Source organism: Cololabis saira, chromosome 17 (assembly GCF_033807715.1).
Source record: "Cololabis saira isolate AMF1-May2022 chromosome 17, fColSai1.1, whole genome shotgun sequence".
Classification (NCBI taxonomy): Eukaryota; Metazoa; Chordata; class Actinopteri; order Beloniformes; family Belonidae; genus Cololabis; species Cololabis saira.
In genome coordinates, this window is record NC_084603.1 from 24197189 (window position 1) to 24214175 (window position 16987).

A 16987-nucleotide genomic window follows, 5' to 3' on the forward strand; every position below is an offset into this window, starting at 1 on the left:
GTATTTGTTTTTCTTTTTTTTTTTTTTAAAAAAAAAGCACAATATTTTATAAAATGACAAACATTCAAAAATGTACTCAAAAACCTTCAATTTATTCCCAAATGATGTTAGACACATTATTTCATACAGCTGATTGGAACATAAATATGGTACTCAAACAATTATCTGAAATCAAGCAGAAGCAACAATTAGATATTCTCCAACTGACATTCTCCCTTTATAAATAAAACTATTTAACAATCTGGTCCCACATCAGTACTAGAGTTTGTACAAAGGAGTGTACATCCCCAAGCAGTAGTATATCGTACTACGGTACCGTGCTGTCCCGTACACCCATATTGTCGACAGCAGAGCCACATCATCTGCTTCTGGACACATTTCTACAAAGTGGCTCTGAGGTTTGCATCGGGATTCCAGCTGTGCCGCTTCTTTCTTCTTCATAAACGTCTTATAAACCGTCACCAAACCACGGCTGAAGTTTTCAGAGGGGTGGAGTCCACTTCTTACTGGTTCTGTTCAGCCATCTCTCGGGCCTCTCTCACGAGGTCCATCAGGGTGGAGAACATGGAGATGTCACTTGACTGAAGGCCCATTTTCTGGATCTGAGAGACACAACAGTGGCGAGTGGCAGCACATACTTCACATTCACTACATGTCTCATGTTTGTTTCTGCACTCAGAAGGCACGTACCTGTTCTCCCAAGTATTCCACATCCAGTGCCAACTGAAGACGAATCTTTCCGTCGTCTGTTGGTCCTCCATTTGCTCCTGCGATGGTCGCCGCCGTTGCACCTTTTCTGGCTTGTTTCAGACGCTTCAGGCTCTCCTCCATCTTTCTCACTGAGCTCAGGACCTCTGAGATGGTTTCATAATACCTGAGGGCAAGGTGGAAAACAGGAAGCTGAAGCTTTCACATAGAAATAAAGGATAATCTTTCCTTTGTAATGCTAAACAGAAAAGCTCATTTGAGGCACAGAACATGTTTTGTGATTTTTTTGTGTGTTTGAGTGTGTAATTTAAATTTACTTCTGTGTGCAATCACACAACACGACTCGCAGCCATTCTTGCGCTGTTTGGGGAGTAACCAGTCCTGTTGAGTCTGACAACAACTGATGTAATGGCCTCAGTGCATTATCCATGTATGCTGATGCACGCACTGGCAGATCCTTCAAAGCAGAAGAAATCACATATTAAGAACACAAGTATGTGGATGTTACTGCCGAATATTTACTTATGGCATGTTTTTTTCTTTTAAGAATTTCTCTTCATGATAGATGTGAAGGGCAACTGAAATCCTTATCCAACATATCGTTATTTAGATGACAACAGGTGGGGGACCAACTCTAAATACAGAGATATGCAGTCATGATCAATATTACCCTTGTTTTTGACAAAATGAAGAAAAATATCTCTAAAGTTTCAATTAAGTGCCAGCAAAAGCTTATTCTTAGTGAGTCATTATCATGTTTTGTCCTTTATAAACTTCCCTGGATTACTACACAGGTGACATAGTCCTCATTCAATTTTTAGATGATTTTTGGAGATTAAAAAATGAGACATTTTTGATGTGAATGAATCAGGAGATCAACTGGGTATTGTGCTTTCATTTGGGGTTATTTGATCATAATATTGTTATTGAATTGATATATTTTTCATAATTGATTACAAAGATGACCGGCTACTAATCTGACAATAAACAAACATTGCAGATACCTGCCATAAAAATAACATTATAAAATATACTAGAAACACATCTGCTTACTTTATTGGTCCTGCGATAAAGTCGTGGAACCTCAGAAGCACTTTTCAGGAACCGGCAGCAGCGTTCAGTCAGATGCTGCGTCATCCTGGTGTTCAGGGAGGGAATGCTGCTCGACAGGCAGGTCTTTGAGTCTGCAAGAGCATCTGTCAAAAGAGGGTGCTCATGAATGAGGCTCCTTGGCTTTCAGGAGCTTAAGAAGGACATTGGTAACAATAAGTGAAACATTTTTCTGTGCAGTATCATTAAGATCTGTACCATTTCTAAACGTCATACAACCGTGGCATTTATGACTGCATTAACAATGTATCCATAACCACAGAGTTACAACATCAATAATTTACAACATCAATAATTATTTTCTTCCTTCTTTACTGACAAATAACTGGATAATATCAAGAAAACGGAAGTAAGGAAGTAAAAACCTAAAGTAGTTACAGCGCATACTTATTGGACAGCTTACCCTCCACGACAACAAAGTTTTTGAATCCAATAGCTTCTAACCGCTGCCGGATCACTTCCAACAGTTCAGGGATCTAAGAGACAGATTAAAGTCAGTGTGAAAAAAGGATACAGAGAAAAGGATAAAAATAATCTGAGCTGTGTTAGCTTAAATAGTAATCAAAGTTGGACATTTCTCAGTATACAGTGTATAATGTGAAAAAGAAAGTACACTTTTCAATTTTGACATTATGAAAAAGAAAATCAGGTCCTTATCAGATCTAAAAATGAGGTAAATATAATCTCAGACGAACAACAATGTTACAACATGTTACACCAAGTCATTATACATTTTTAACAAAACCAAGTCAAAATGCAGAAACAGTGAAATAAGTGCAGCCTGTAGAACCACCTTTAGCAGCAAAAACTGTTTTCTTTATAAACAATGCTTCAGTTCCTTTTCTTTTTCTTAAGGCCACAGCTTTCAGTTGGGTTGAGGTCTGAACTATGAATGGGACATTGAAACACCTTGATTTTCTTTGTAATCCGCTGTAATTGCTGCTGTGCTCATGTTGTGCTGTGTGATCATTGTCCTGTTGCATGATCTAATTTTGGCCAAACACGAGCTGTCAGACTGATGGCCTCACATTTGACTTAAAGATACTTTGAAATCTCTCTTGGTCGAGTCAGTGACTGCAAGGTGCCCAGGCCCCGTGGTAGCAGAACAAACCCAAACCCCTCTATGACTCTTTGACATATTTTTCGTCTCTTAGTTTGTTTAAATCCAACATTGCAGGCAAAAATCGTGCTGATATGTTCTTTTTAGAGAGTATTGCTCTTAGCAACCCTTTCAAGCAAACCATATATGTCAGCACAATTTCTCAAACTGTCATAACACAATAACTGAAGTGTGTAGAGGCTGAGCTGTAGCTTGTTTTTCTTTTTTTGTCTGTAATCATCGGTGAAGAATCTCCCCGTATAGAAGATGCACATCGTTCCAACCTATCCCAGCAGCAGAAACATTTTCTTCTTGAAGATCATTCTTGACATCTTTTATCCTTTATGTTGACAGCCACCCAAATGCTCCAGACCAGATTCATTAAATGCCAGCTTTCATTACTTCACTAATTACTATGGAAACGGTGGTGGATTTAATTTTTCATACACAATTCTGCCATTTGGCCATTTGTTGTTAAATAGTAACCCAGTGTTGTATTTTATGTGTTGCTTTTTTTCCAGGTAAGTGGCTGATAACTTAATTTTTTATGATGTTTTGAAACATAAAATCTTAGAATTGACAGAGAATGAAACCCGCCACCCCCGACCGTATGTATGCAGTTTGTTTGTGTACCTGTTCCTGCAGCTTCTGAATATCAGCTGCAATGTAAACCAGCTGTTTGGTGGACAAAGAGGCTGGGCTCCCACTCTCGCTGCCACCCTCATCCAGTGACGTCCGGCTGGATGTTGATGAGGCCGAACTCGGCAGAGGCCTGACGGGCTCCTTTGGCACCTCAGAGGATGGACTTTTCGTCAAAACCTGTGCAAACGGTAATTAAAATGAGGAACAAGGACTGGCGACTGCAACTGCAATTTTCGGTAGTTTGTCGATGCAAGATTGGGTCAGCTCAAGGGATGCAGCACTTTGCTGTGACTGGTGGCTATTTCTGCTGCTTAAAAAAAACAGCTGATCCAATCTTACTCTATCCGTATATATACAATATATTGGATTGTTTTTTTGGCTCCTTGTTTTATGTTAATTCACCTCATCAAGAAACTTGGCATATCGCGAGTACAGTTGGAGTGTCAGCTTCCAAAAGCGATGGGCCAGAGGTGGCAGATACACTCCGTCTGACCAGCCCCTCACCAAACAAGACCACAAAACCTCAGATGCCTGCAGGTGGTATGTGCTTCCACCTAGAGAGAAATAGACACAGAGTTATTGTAGGTACTTTTTTTCTATAAAATGGTAAACGATTTTTAATGAAGCGTATATTTGTTGCATAAATGTGTACCTGATGCTGCCTCTAATCCATCACTTATGGCATTCTCCATGCGTCCAGCTATTTCCTTGTACCTGAAATTTGCAGTGAAGCAAAGACGGGACAAAAACATTTCCAGTATCAGCTGATAACAGAAGTTCTCATCCACATGTGCAGTGGAAATTTTCGACTGTCAAGAAAGAACTGTGAGGGTTAATATTGTGAAATGAGGACACAAACCTAATCTTTGCTTTGACGTGCAATGATGAATCTGCATGTTGTGTACTTTATAGTGTCTGTTTACCTGTGGGGGCTGTTGAAGGCTCACAATCAGCAGGCAAATTCTGTACTTTTTCACACGAATCAATAACTCTTCATTCAAGTCCTAGCGGCATGTTTATGAGCTATGTTTATTTATACGCTGACTATTCACATTTTGCTGTGAGTCATCACCCTGCTTGAAACTCCCAACCATAAGCTATTTCACAGATTCCTGTAAAATTGGACTTTTGTTCAAGTTGGGAGCTTCTGCCAGCTTGTCTGTATCTGCCCAAAATGCTGACAGACTGCTATTTCAGTCCAATCATGTATCTTCTTTGAAACCTGTGCTGAAACTCCACTTGCATTGACCAGTGGCTCTATCTATTAAAAACTCAATGGTTGCACGATTACATTTTATTCTAAGCAAAAATATCTATGAGTAAAGAAAATATTTAACATCTATAGCACATTTAAGGAACAATAGAAACATGACACTTTAGGTGTGTATAATGTATTGGGTATTTGATTGTCTGTAGTACATAAAATGTAAAGCTTATTAATGAAATATTTACCGTAGCTGAAAGTAGACGGGCAGGTTCCATTTGTTGTGAAAGCTTGTATAAGAGGGGTGAACTCTCAGTCTCTTCACGCTGGCCTGCGAGCTGCATTGACGCTCAAATCGCCGCACAAACTCCATACTCACGCTGTAACGCTAGAGGACAGCAGAAAACACACACCTCAGTGAAAGTGCACAATCACACACTGACATATCTGATGATGGATGATATGTCATACAGCAACACTCCAGCTGTACCTCATAGAATATATCAGGGTTTCCAGGGTTGAAGATGTAGGCCAGCCTTTCTTCGATTCCTTTGATCATCTCTGGCCACACAGAGTTTACCAGGAAATCGTAACCTGGCACTGTGTCAGCTTTTTCACTGCAAAAAAAGAGAGAAATGAAAATCTAGCCATCATTAACTTCCGCTTAACTGTGGTCAGGTCGCAGGTGCAGCCTCCTGAGCAGAGAGGCCTACATCTCCCTCTCCTTATTTATCTCCTCCAGCTCTGCCAGGAGGACAACAAGGCCTGTCCAGCCCAGCGGAAAACTATAATTTCTCCACCGTGTCCTGGGACTCCCTCTGGAGTCTGGACCTCTCCAAAGAAGTGTCTAGAACAAACCAGCAGCATCTCTACTCTTAAACCCTCTCAATAATAAAGTTCTCACACTGTCTTTAAGTGAAAGTCCAGCCACCATGTGGAGAATATTCATTTCAGATGCTTTTGTTAGCAATCTCAAAAATCACTTATCACTTCAATCATGATATTTTTTTCAATTGATTATTTTGTACAGGTGCATTCTGGGGGTTTTATTTCTGGAAAAAAATAATTACACTCTTCATGACTGAAAAACAAAAAAAATCTATTGAGTAAATATTGCATAAAACTATATAACATTTTAACAACATAAATGTATATACAGTAAATCATGTCAATTTTAAATTAAAACTGTGTTCAGACAATCACTCAAAATGATCAGTATTCTCAACACAACAAAACAGATGAAAGTTTTTTTAACAGAAAACGATTCAGAGGTAAAAAAAAAACAAAACTAACTTGACTGAATGATTTGAATGAATCTGCATTGGTACCTGGATATGGCTCCTCCTGTCACCCCTCTGAGCAGTCTGCAGTGGTGAGGAACAAACTCCAACAGTCTGGAGTACATCATCTGGAGACCACTAGGGTTAGACTTCACAACTTCTTCAACTATCACCTGAAATGAGCAGGACAAATTAGTATTTTGTTGGAATTCTATATCAGCTTTTCATTCATTAATCACCCACAAACATATTACCAACTATAAACTGTTAGGTAAAACCAAACTATTTAGTCTAAAAATAAGCAGAAATCCCTTTGAATCTACAATTGTCATTTACCTGGTCCATGTATGGTTTGACCAGCACTTGTCCCACCAAAGCTTCAGCATCTCGAGTTTTGTCTATGGTGGCGTACGTCCTCAGGCAGTGGCGCACCATGTCCACGTTGGACGTCTGGAGACCCTCAATCAACAAGCCCTCAAGAGACTGTTGCAACATGGAGGTAATCCCTGCAATGCGCTGTCGGAGGACATCAAATGCAGTCAAGTATTACATATATCAAAGATACTTCATTCATACCAGTATAGATGGTGGTACTTATGTTATTTTTAGTTTCAGTCAGTATCATTAACAGTAATGCACAGAAACTGCTCATCTTTTATTAATTAATGTATTAACTTCTTTAATTATCAGCTGCCCATCCCTCTCTCTGATCCATTAACACTTACAGGCCTGACTTTGTCCAGCAGCGGCATGCCTTTGCTTTGTACAGCATGAAACTGCAACTGGTTAAACTCTGTAGCAATCCTCTCCAGAATCTGACCCGCTAACAAGGGACTGCACATATACATGGGAAGATCAGTTACACATACAGATATAAAGAAAGACAAAATTAAAATGTTTCATATGCATAATTAAACTTGAGTACATTTAAATCTCTGACGTACTCAATCACTTATTTGCCAGCATACAAACCTTGAAATCAGCATTTTAAGGAGTTGTAAGACAAGTGCATATCAAAAATTGATGGAAACATTTTAAAATATCTTATGTCTGGTTGTAATAATAAAATAATTTGATCTTTTCATCAAACTAACCGATACCAAATATTAAATCAAATCCTCACCTGCTGATTTCCAGAGAACTGGATTCTTTTGAGGTCTGTGAGTGGAGGATTTTCTCAATCTTCTCCACTGAGCGCACCACCTGAATTAGCCTCAATACACACACCTGATAAATGATAATCAAAGCAAAATCATTTATAGACATTATCCATCAAACTAGGGCGGCTGCGTGCCATTTTCTTCATGAAACGCAGTACAATAACTGAAAAACATGTTTCAAGCACAAACTACACTATAATCAAAATATAAAGTCAGACATGGAGAAAAGGGGCCAAACCTTTTTCTTCTGAAGATCCTCCTGTTTTGACAGTCGGTTGTCAATAGCTTGAATCACTTCACTCACACAGGAACGCAAACTCTGAAATAAAAAACAGTCAGAGGCAGGAACTGATCAAAGCTAAAAGTATAATTATTCAGGACACATACCATAACCTCCTCCCGTAACTGCCCTAATGGTACAGAAAGCTGATTGAGGGCCTTGTCCATCCCCACCTGAGAAGAAAAAGCAGAGATTGCGTTAGAAGCAGTCCCCCATCACATGGATTCACTTTAAGAGAGAGAAACTGTGGGAGAGGATATCAACACATATGGGATTTTAAAACTGATATAGCTAGTGATACTGCACACAGACCTCCCAAATCATTCAAAAAAAGTTTAAAATACTGTGTAATAAATCTGTAACAAATCAGTTTAACAGGACTTGACTTTAATGAGCAAAATCTGTTTTAGAAACTGGTTGAAATTAATTTAGTTGATTCCAGGTGTTTTGTGGCAGTCTTTCCTACTAATACTACTCATTTAGCAGACGCTTTTATCCAATGCGACTTACATCTGAAAGAAAAAGCTAAAAGATTCATATGACAGTCTTCTAAGCAAAAGCTGAACACAACATGTGTGACTTAACAATAATTGTAAATCATTCCCCATATGAAGGAGGGTATCGGCCAGGGCCCAGTAATAGGTTGTCTGTACTTTTTGTCACCTCAGACATGTGAGCTGAACACTGATCTTACTCTTTCAGTTGCAAATTCTTTTAGTCGGACACGAATGTGTGTGACACACACCATCTTCTGACTCTGATGAAGGCGAAAGGAATTGCCGAAACATGTCACGTATCTAAAAAACCTAAAAATTCTTGTCCGACAAAAAGAATAAGCGAATTAAATTGTAAAGCCATAGACAAAATGAACTTTGGTAAATCACAGATCCTACTCTGTCAGCTGAAAGCTGATGAACCAGTAAGAACAACTAACCAGGTTGGTGGAGAGGTTAACAAAGTCTGCATAGTCCTTGTTGATGAGCTCCACCATGGCTGTTTTGAGCAGCTTGTAGTACAGTTCCAGGTCTTCTCTCATCTCCTCCAACTGGACCTGCTTTCGACACTCAGCCACAAACTGATCAACATCAAAGTCATCCTGTAGACAAAGAAATAAAAAGCTGAAATGCACTGCCTTGTCACCAAGAATACACTAACACTCAAAAGCATCTTTGACACATGCAAAGAAAAGTGGACATACTTTCTGGTACAACAACTCATTTGGAATTTTTCCTGAAAAGCCACTGCTTCTTGTGAGTGTTCTTAGTACATGATAGAGTAAACAAATAACTCTGAAAATATGTGTTGTTTATTTTACAAATTTTAGTGCTTAGCAGTGTTTCAAAATAACTGTTAAAGTACTTGTTATTATGAGTGTTTCATATTTCTATCATCCATTCAGGCCATCAGAAGGGAGAAAACCTGCTACTGTGTATTTTCATATCATTGTATTCCACAGTGAAAATGGACAAAACTCAGCAAATGATGGGATTGTAGCCAACTTCCTAGGGTGTGGACAGAAGAGGAAAAGAAACCCTAGACCAATCAACAGGATAGTTCAGATGGTAAATGCAAAGACACAGAAAACACACAAAGACATTCAAGGTAAACTCCAATGTCAATGTACGCCAAAGCACCAAAACTGGACTGAGAAGAAATGTGGCCCAAATAAAAATACCCAAGAAAACTCCAGTATTAAATGCATAACATTAAAAAACCTGACTGAAGTTTCTAGGAGAATGTCCTTCAAATTGATGAGACAAAGCTGGAGCTTTCTGGCAAGTCATGTCCGCTCTACGTTCACGGATGGGAAAATTAAGCTTTTGAAGACATTAATATCACATCTACTGTAGAACATGAAGGACCTTGATTATATTTTGTTTCCTGTAGTTAACAAGGGCAGCCTTTAATGCATATTTCACATCTATCAAAGCATCCTGGAGCCAAGCATAAGGAAGCTCAGCCTCTAATGCTTGTCAAAAGTCATCCAACAGGACAGTCACATAACTCCAACCAAATAACTGAGAAGTCGACCCTCAAACATCTGCAGCAGCTGTTTAGTCACATTTAAATTATTCAGAGTAACAACATTGTCCAGGTCTGTACTCATTTCTGCAGCCATTTGTTAATACGACATGTATTTCTTCCACAATATAAGCAGCCTTTTGCACAATGCACATGATATATGTGAATAAAAGACGTTTATTCTCTGACTGGAGTTAAAAGAAACAGAAATGTAACAGCTAGCTAATAACGTCTATGTGCAGCAAGCTTGACGCTAAAGGAAGCCCTTTAAAAGATGCAGTATTAAATCATTTTCACCTTCATAAAAACATCCTTGTCGAAGCAAAGAGAATCTGGTCCTTTTGGTAGATTCATTGTGAATTGTCGGATTATCATAAGCAGCTATTGACAAAGTTTGACACACAAGTCAGGAGTTAGCTGGTGGTTGTAGCTGCACTTCCGCAAACATGGCAAAGCACCAACGAAGAAGAGTCTGGGCGCTGGAGGACTCAAGTGCGCCTCCACAAACACGAGCTGGTGTTTCCATATATCATCCCGAAATTATCTTCAGAAGAGGTCAACAGTACACAAAAACGTGTAATCTGTAAAATAATTTAAGATTGTTCTGACATCTAGAAATTCTGCTGGATTTGTGTCTTCTCTACCTCTGACAGCAGGAATTCTTGTGTAAGTACAACAAATACCCTACAGGACATGATGGGGCTCTTATCATGTTTTATTGTAAGCAACAAAAACCAACATAAATATTGATTTGGTTGCTGGCAGCATGACACAAATCAAAAGGATAATGCAACTGAAAAAAAGAAAGAAAGATGAGTGAAACAGTGGGGGGAAAGAGGAAAAGCAGATTGTAGCAGTTTCACGGAATCAAAAAGAAAGGGGGATAAATAAGATGCAGGGTAAAAAAAAGAGGAGAGAAGAGGGGTGGCCACATTCATACAATGAATGTAGTAACACACTGTTTAAAATAGAAAAACACAATACAGGCAGATGTGATAATTGTGAAAGGAGTCATTTAGTCCCTGTAAAAAGCCATTGTCCCTGTGATCGGCTTTAAAAACTAAGAATATACTGTTTGCCGAAAACACTAAGGAATATATATGATTCAAATTGTTTTAGATGGTGAACATCCAATCCTCTATGGCCCTCAGCCTGAGAGGTGATTAACCTAGCTCCCCTTCAAAGTTCTTCCCTGTCTCTTCAAAGTAAGAGAGCTGTGACTACTGATTATGACTCGTAAAAAAGAAAGAAAGAAATGATTTAATCCTAAACTCCATTTATTGAGAATTTGGACCACCGTACTTACAGGAAATGGTTGTCTGTGGTTGAGTATTTTTCACTGTAAATAAGTTAACAAGTATAAAAATAAAAATATATAAGGAAACAAAGTAGAGGGTGGATTAGCAAAACAAAGTCACATGGAGGCAATATAGATACACACATTCCTTTAAGTACTGTATGTCTGAGCTGACAGTAATTTGGGAAAGTTTTAGAAGAGTGATAAAGGGAGCAGATGCTGAAATAAGGGATAGGTTTTTGTAACCTATAGCTATTCATTAATGATAAATATTGGTAGGAGAGAAGTCATTTGTAATTGTATGCAGTTGGACACTCATACTTAAATAGCAAACCCACAATAATAGAAAAAAAACACCTAGACTGCATGCATACACTACAAGTTATGAAGATAATTAATCGATTGTCTAATGTGCAGAGGTGGGTAGTAACGAGTTACATTTACTCCGTTACATTTACTAGAGTAAGTTTTGGGAAATCTTGTACTTTTAGGAGTAGTTTTGAATCACTATACTTTTTACTTTTACTTGAGTAGATTTGTGAAGAAGAAACTGTTACTCTTACTCCGCTACATTAGGCTACGTTAAGCTGTTACTTTTCTTTTATCCCTTTTATCCGCGTACGCGTCAATCGCATGACATCACCGGGTGATTCTTTGGGAAACATGTTTGTTTTTGCATGTTTTGTCACATTTACACAGACTCAAACACACACAGAGTTTCTATGAGTTCATGGGCTTGTTCTAGTTCTGCCTGGTTAAAAGAAAAGTACAAAGGCTTGAAATGTTGTGCTACTTGTGCTTAATTAATTTTTTTATTCTGTTATTTTATTTATTTTATTATTTATTAAACTACTTGAATTTACTTTAAGATTATTTTAATTTAAGCTATTTCTTATTTTTTATTACTTTTAATTTATTTTATTATTTTATTGATTTAATCTGCCTGAAGATGATTATTTTGTACTTTTGTCTGTTTGAATGGTTGTGTTACTCAGTACTTGAGTAGTTTTTTCACCAAGTACTTTTTTACTTTTACTCAAGTCATTATTTGGATGACTACTTTTTACTTCTACTTGAGTCATATTATTCTGAAGTAACAGTACTTTTACTTGAGTACAATTTTTGGCTAGTTCTACCCAGCTCTGCTAATGTGTAATTTAGAAGACTAGAATTTATAGAACAAACTGAGGAGGATGGAGTGCAAGAAATACATATTAATACAGCTGTGATCGCTGCAAGGGGAAGGGAAAAAATAACATTTTATGTGGGAGAGACTATAATCTGTAAGAAAATCGAAACGACACCCTCCAGTGGAGTTGGTGGCGGTAATGCCCAATGTCGTTGCTTGCAAGCCGCCGTGAACCAACGGGAAGACGTAGAAGAAGAGGAAGCGGAAGCGGAAGTAGAAGTAGAAGAAGAGCTTGGTTTTGGTATTTTGTTATTGATCTGTAGTTACTGCGAAGTACAGAATGTTATTGTGTGGCTCTATTAAAACTTCCCGGTAACATTTTGACTCCTAAATTGGGATTACACTAAGTTGTGATCATATTGAACGCCAGCTCCATCCGAGATAAGCTTTAGGGAGAGCGAGCCGGAGTGTGCCCGAGCCCTGCGTCGGCCGGGCCGCCATCGTGGTGAGGTAAACGGGGCAGTGCATGAGCCACCACCACGGCAGCAACATGCCCACTTCTTGTGCTTCTTTTTGTTGTAAAAATAGACGAACCATTGAATCCAGAAACGAGGGGATAACTTTTCACAGGTAAAATACTTTTTATTGTACATAAGTTATATTAAGGTATGTAAAGATGCTTTAGAACTATACTGAATATACTCATTTTTAATACAAAACATTGATGTTGGTGACTTTATAGACTGATTTGACTATTCCATTACATCACACAGAGCTACTTTTGAGATGGTTTTGCTTTTGTTTTTTGTCTTTATAGGTTCCCTAAGGATGCTGGTCTTAGGAAAGCCTGGATCCGTGCTATTAGACGGATTAATTTTGTGCCCTCTAGATCCACGTCTCTCTGTAGCAGTCATTTTGAAGTCTCTGATTTTGACAGAACTGGACAAACTGTTAGACTAAGGGAAGGTGCAGTCCCTTCAATTTTTCCAGAATTCCCAGATCATCTGAAGAAGGTTAGTGTGACGTCAAAGCTGCATCACATATTTATGCTCAACTTCACTTTAAGACATTTTATAGTACAAATTTGTTCCTAACTTCTTAGGTCCCCAAAAAAGCCAGATTGACTAAGACTTCATTACGTGCTGCTGGGAAAATTAAGGATCCTGTACCTGTTTGTACACCACCTGCTAAACCCACTGCTGGAGCACTTGCTAGACCACTTTCTACAACATTTCCTACAACATTTCCAACAACACGTCCTACAACACCTGATGCACCACTGAAACCATCAGAGTGGGTAAGTGCAGCAAAGGAGTTTTATCATCAGAACTACCATAATGTAGAGTTTGGCTGCATAGTGTTGACCCAACAAGTGTTTTTATTTTTCATATAGGATCATCATTACGCACTTGACCCTAATCAGGTCAAAAGTAAGTTGTGTCAAGCTCAAGCAAGAGTTCAGGAACTGGAAAGGCAACTGAGGAATGCCAAGTACCGAGAACGAAAACACAGAGAAACCGTAAAGGCCCTTCTGGATGGTTTACAAGGAAAAAAAAGTTTTTCAGAACTTTTCCAGCTTAGCTACTCTGGTAAGTTTTCCATGCTGTAAGTATAAACAGTGGGTTTTATTTCACACTGGCAAAGGCAGTAAAGAACAAAACACAGTACAGCATACTTAACAGCTGCTTGATCCACAGCAAAATTGAATAAGATAATCAACAGCGGTTTTGTTGTACTGTGGTTCTTCTACTACCGATCATTTATAAATGCGGTAACAAGTCACCAAAAAACACTAATCATTAATCTACCATAAAAATAATTTGTACCAATATTTTATCAACATTTTGAGATGTGTATCCAAAAATGATTTGACTGGTGACTTGGAATAAAGATATATTTTTTTGTGTGTTCCAGGTGAGTGACATATCATTTGACACCAGTAATAAATAAAATCCGAGCACTAAAGGTTTCAAGGCACCATTTGTGATAATTCATCTGGATGGAGTACGCAGAGTTCTTGAAAGGAGCCTGGCTGCGCTTGTCTCTGCTGGCCGTGCATAATGGGACATTTCTGTATCGCTCAGGAAGACTTTCAGCGGGTTTATCCTCACTGATGTCAATGCTTCTCTTAAGCCCCAGGAATCTAAAAAGTGGTTATGTTTTCTTCCACTTTAATGTGTTCACACTGAATGTCTATGTCACATTGAATATCAAACAGCTGTTTATTCATGTTCGATCATTATGCTAAAATGATGACATAATGACTTGGTTTAAAAAAAAAAAAAAAACAGAAGGAGAAAGTATCGGACACCCTCAATCCAATAACCAAGAGGTTTATGAGGAGACTAGGCTGTGTCCTGTTTGGTGTCGTGCCAGTACACTTCTGAATCAATTCAACACACCGCTTTGTTTTTGGGACAATACAGACTGAAATTGGACGCAGTTAAAAACCATGTGTCTTCCAAGTGTGTGCTGTGAAAGTTGTCCAGGGAAAGTCGACCCCCAGCTACGATAAAGGTAGTTAAGAGCACCAAGACGACACAGATGAAGAAGATGGACATACCGAGGAATTTGACTTTTTACCTTCAATGTCAAACGTTAACAACAATAGTTTAGCCTACTTACCAGTCTGGGAGAAACAATGTCAGCTAAGCTTCATAGATTCAATTATTTTATTTAAGAAGAGCTGTCTGTTTCAGGGGGGAAGCAGCACCAATTTGACCCTTGTTTTGCTTCTTTTCTTCTTCAATGGATACAGATAATTATGATGATGATATTGATAGTGGTGGTGTCCATTTTCTCTTGGACTGCCATAGTTATTGTGGCTTATCCTTTCTGTAGCTTGAATTGAGTTTAATAATCTGCAGTCAAACAAGTCTCCAAACCACATTTTGTCAACAAAACACGTGGACCACATGCAAGGGGACAAATGACGTATTTGAAAATGGCCGAGGGACAATGCTGTGGTGCAGTTGACCCCATGAATTGCTCAGAGCATTAAAAACAATAAAAAATAAACTGAATATATAATTCGTGGGGAAAAGGTTACCTGCTTGAATTGTGTTACAGTGCAACTTTGTTTTGCTCAGCCTTTACAGTGTCACCTCCTTACTTTCCAGGATCCCTTTCCTGTTGAGGACACAAGCCCAGGTCTTGCTCTCTCCGTGACTCGTGTGAATGGGGGATTATCCCAACAACTCCAGATAACATGCTAACATAACTGTCAGCAGTTGGAAATGTGAAGATGCTTCAGTGAAACATATTTGAGTGTTTTGCAATTGATGATCAAGTCTTGAAGGGTCACCAATTTGTCCCTGACAGTCTACAGGACTCGGTTACAGTCTAACACAGCCTAAATCTGGAATAGTCTTTTCAATATGGTTGGGGTGCATATATACATACTTAGCTGGCATAAATTCTTCTTCATTTGAATGTTCAGATAGACCAAACACTTGAGTTATTTATGTCACCTGCAGTGGGAAGAAAACAATCATAATGTCAAAGTTGATTTTTAAATATTTTAGAATATTAATTTTTACATATAGTGGCATGAAGCTACAATTTTTTCCTTTCATTATTTTCTTATGGCTTTGGTGTTCTGCATTCAGTGAAGTTATCTTTCTTTTTTCTACTTTTGCAGTAGCAAAATCTTTTTTTTAAATTCATTGCTAAATGTGGACTTTTGTTCTCACTCATTTTTCTTAATTATACAGTCCCAGTTGGGCTCATTTTTTCTGTACAGGATAAAACAACTGTTTTGTTTTGTGATAAATTTGTCAAATTGGAAGGAAATAAACACCTCATTTCCCTCACTGAATAATGTGGAAATTCCATTTATTAGATAACAAACACGGATCAACTGTAGCATGAACACCGATTTGTGCGGTTAGTAACTACATTCATCTGGTTATGATATAAGAAATCCTGCATCCTGCATTCACATTTAACACTTGCTACTCAAAATTTTTTGTGTCTGAGAAGTTCACATGTTTAAACTGTTTAGGTACCAATCTGGTGTCGGAAATCCTATACATGGAGAAGCATTTTATTCACTACTTATCAATGTAATGGTAAGCCATATGGTCCAGTCTGGCTTAGGTTTAGTAGATGTGTTAGGTCTATGACCCTATTATTGAAACTCAGGACTCATCACTTTCGCTTTGTAATATTTCAGCAGCCTCCACAAGTTGAAAGAGTTAAAACAGTTGAGACAATCATCCAGTTGACATTGGATGATTGTGGCTTCTTGGGACAGTAATCAACTGTATTCATAAACGTAATACATGCTGAAAGAGCTGGTTGTAGGGTGTGGGCTCTACAGGCTTTGCTTGCTTTATTGTGCAGAATTTCCTTGTTTTCCCCATGCTTGGCTGCAGGTACTCCGGCTTCCCTCCACAGCCTTATGTGGCCTGCAATGAACTGGCGACCTATCCAAGGTGTTACCCTCCGGCAGATCCCTGTGACCCTGAACTGATATCATAATTGATATTTTTGCTATGTGTACTAGTGTGAATTGGTGCATGTGCTTGATTGGCTGTGTATATATAATATAGTCGATTCTTATCACCAGCTTTTCAATTGTTTTATCTCCACAATAAATTATGAAAATCAGTGTGTTATCATTTAAGGCACAATATATTATTTAGAAAAATATTGTCAATGACCAGATCACCTTTTTCTTGGCAAATCATTGCAGAAAGTCCATTGTGTTCCTATACGTTTTTATATTACTTTACAAAGAAATATAAATGTAAACTTAGCAATATACAGATGAGTAACTAAAATAATATGACATTTGATGAGCTTCAATAATAAAGGAGCACCGAAAGCACCGAAACAATATTGTTTTTGATTTGATTTATTTTGTACATGTAAAAAACAACAATTCAAGCGAAGATAAGAAAACAAAACAAAACAACAAAACAAAGAATTTCATACTTTAACACTTGATATCTTAATTTACATGTGCAAGACTGCCTGTTGCTTTCTGTTCCTTTTGCCGGTATAAACTGGGTAAAAGAGCCTTTGTTTATTCTGCTCCTTCAGCCTGGAACAC

General features: G+C 38.2%; 2 protein-coding genes across 3 annotated transcripts; one reads left to right on the forward strand and one right to left on the reverse strand.

Moving 5' to 3' along the window:
* Positions 1 to 63: 63 nt before the first annotated feature.
* cog2 (component of oligomeric golgi complex 2) lies at positions 64 to 9946 on the reverse strand. Its single transcript, XM_061745567.1, has 18 exons — positions 9803 to 9946; positions 8418 to 8579; positions 7591 to 7656; positions 7442 to 7522; positions 7167 to 7270; positions 6769 to 6877; positions 6380 to 6559; positions 6092 to 6216; positions 5254 to 5380; positions 5012 to 5151; positions 4212 to 4273; positions 3962 to 4113; positions 3551 to 3736; positions 2222 to 2294; positions 1762 to 1904; positions 1026 to 1165; positions 691 to 874; positions 64 to 602 (listed from the first exon to the last, which is right to left on the reverse strand). Exons 1-18 carry the CDS (start codon positions 9878 to 9880, stop codon positions 504 to 506), a joined length of 2211 nt encoding a protein of 736 aa, XP_061601551.1. The 5' UTR covers positions 9881 to 9946; the 3' UTR covers positions 64 to 503.
* Positions 9947 to 12213: 2267 nt separating this feature from the next.
* LOC133463359 (THAP domain-containing protein 2-like) lies at positions 12214 to 15916 on the forward strand. Of its 2 annotated transcripts, none has more exons than XM_061744861.1 (5): positions 12214 to 12561; positions 12749 to 12944; positions 13034 to 13228; positions 13325 to 13520; positions 13846 to 15916. In XM_061744861.1, exons 1-5 carry the CDS (start codon positions 12458 to 12460, stop codon positions 13851 to 13853), a joined length of 699 nt encoding a protein of 232 aa, XP_061600845.1. In that variant the 5' UTR covers positions 12214 to 12457; the 3' UTR covers positions 13854 to 15916. The 2 variants fall into 2 exon arrangements, with proteins under 2 accessions (XP_061600845.1, XP_061600843.1); XM_061744859.1 differs by having other exon boundaries at positions 15051 to 15915.
* Positions 15917 to 16987: the final 1071 nt, after the last annotated feature.

What these genes read in the sequence shown, in the direction of transcription:
- cog2 (XM_061745567.1), bottom strand. Translation starts at nt 9,880, where the DNA reads ATGATAATCCGACAATTCACAATGAATCTACCAAAAGGACCAGATTCT. An exon ending in AGGATCTTCAGAAGAAAAAG is followed by an intron (nt 7,271 to 7,441) that starts GTTTGGCCCCTT and finishes ATCATTTATCAG; the next exon opens with GTGTGTGTATTGAGGCTAAT. An exon ending in AGTTCTCTGGAAATCAGCAG is followed by an intron (nt 6,878 to 7,166) that starts GTGAGGATTTGA and finishes GTATATGTGCAG; the next exon opens with TCCCTTGTTAGCGGGTCAGA.
- LOC133463359 (XM_061744859.1), top strand. Translation starts at nt 12,458, where the DNA reads ATGAGCCACCACCACGGCAGCAACATGCCCACTTCTTGTGCTTCTTTT. An exon ending in GAGGGGATAACTTTTCACAG is followed by an intron (nt 12,562 to 12,748) that starts GTAAAATACTTT and finishes TTGTCTTTATAG; the next exon opens with GTTCCCTAAGGATGCTGGTC. An exon ending in TCCCAGATCATCTGAAGAAG is followed by an intron (nt 12,945 to 13,033) that starts GTTAGTGTGACG and finishes CTAACTTCTTAG; the next exon opens with GTCCCCAAAAAAGCCAGATT.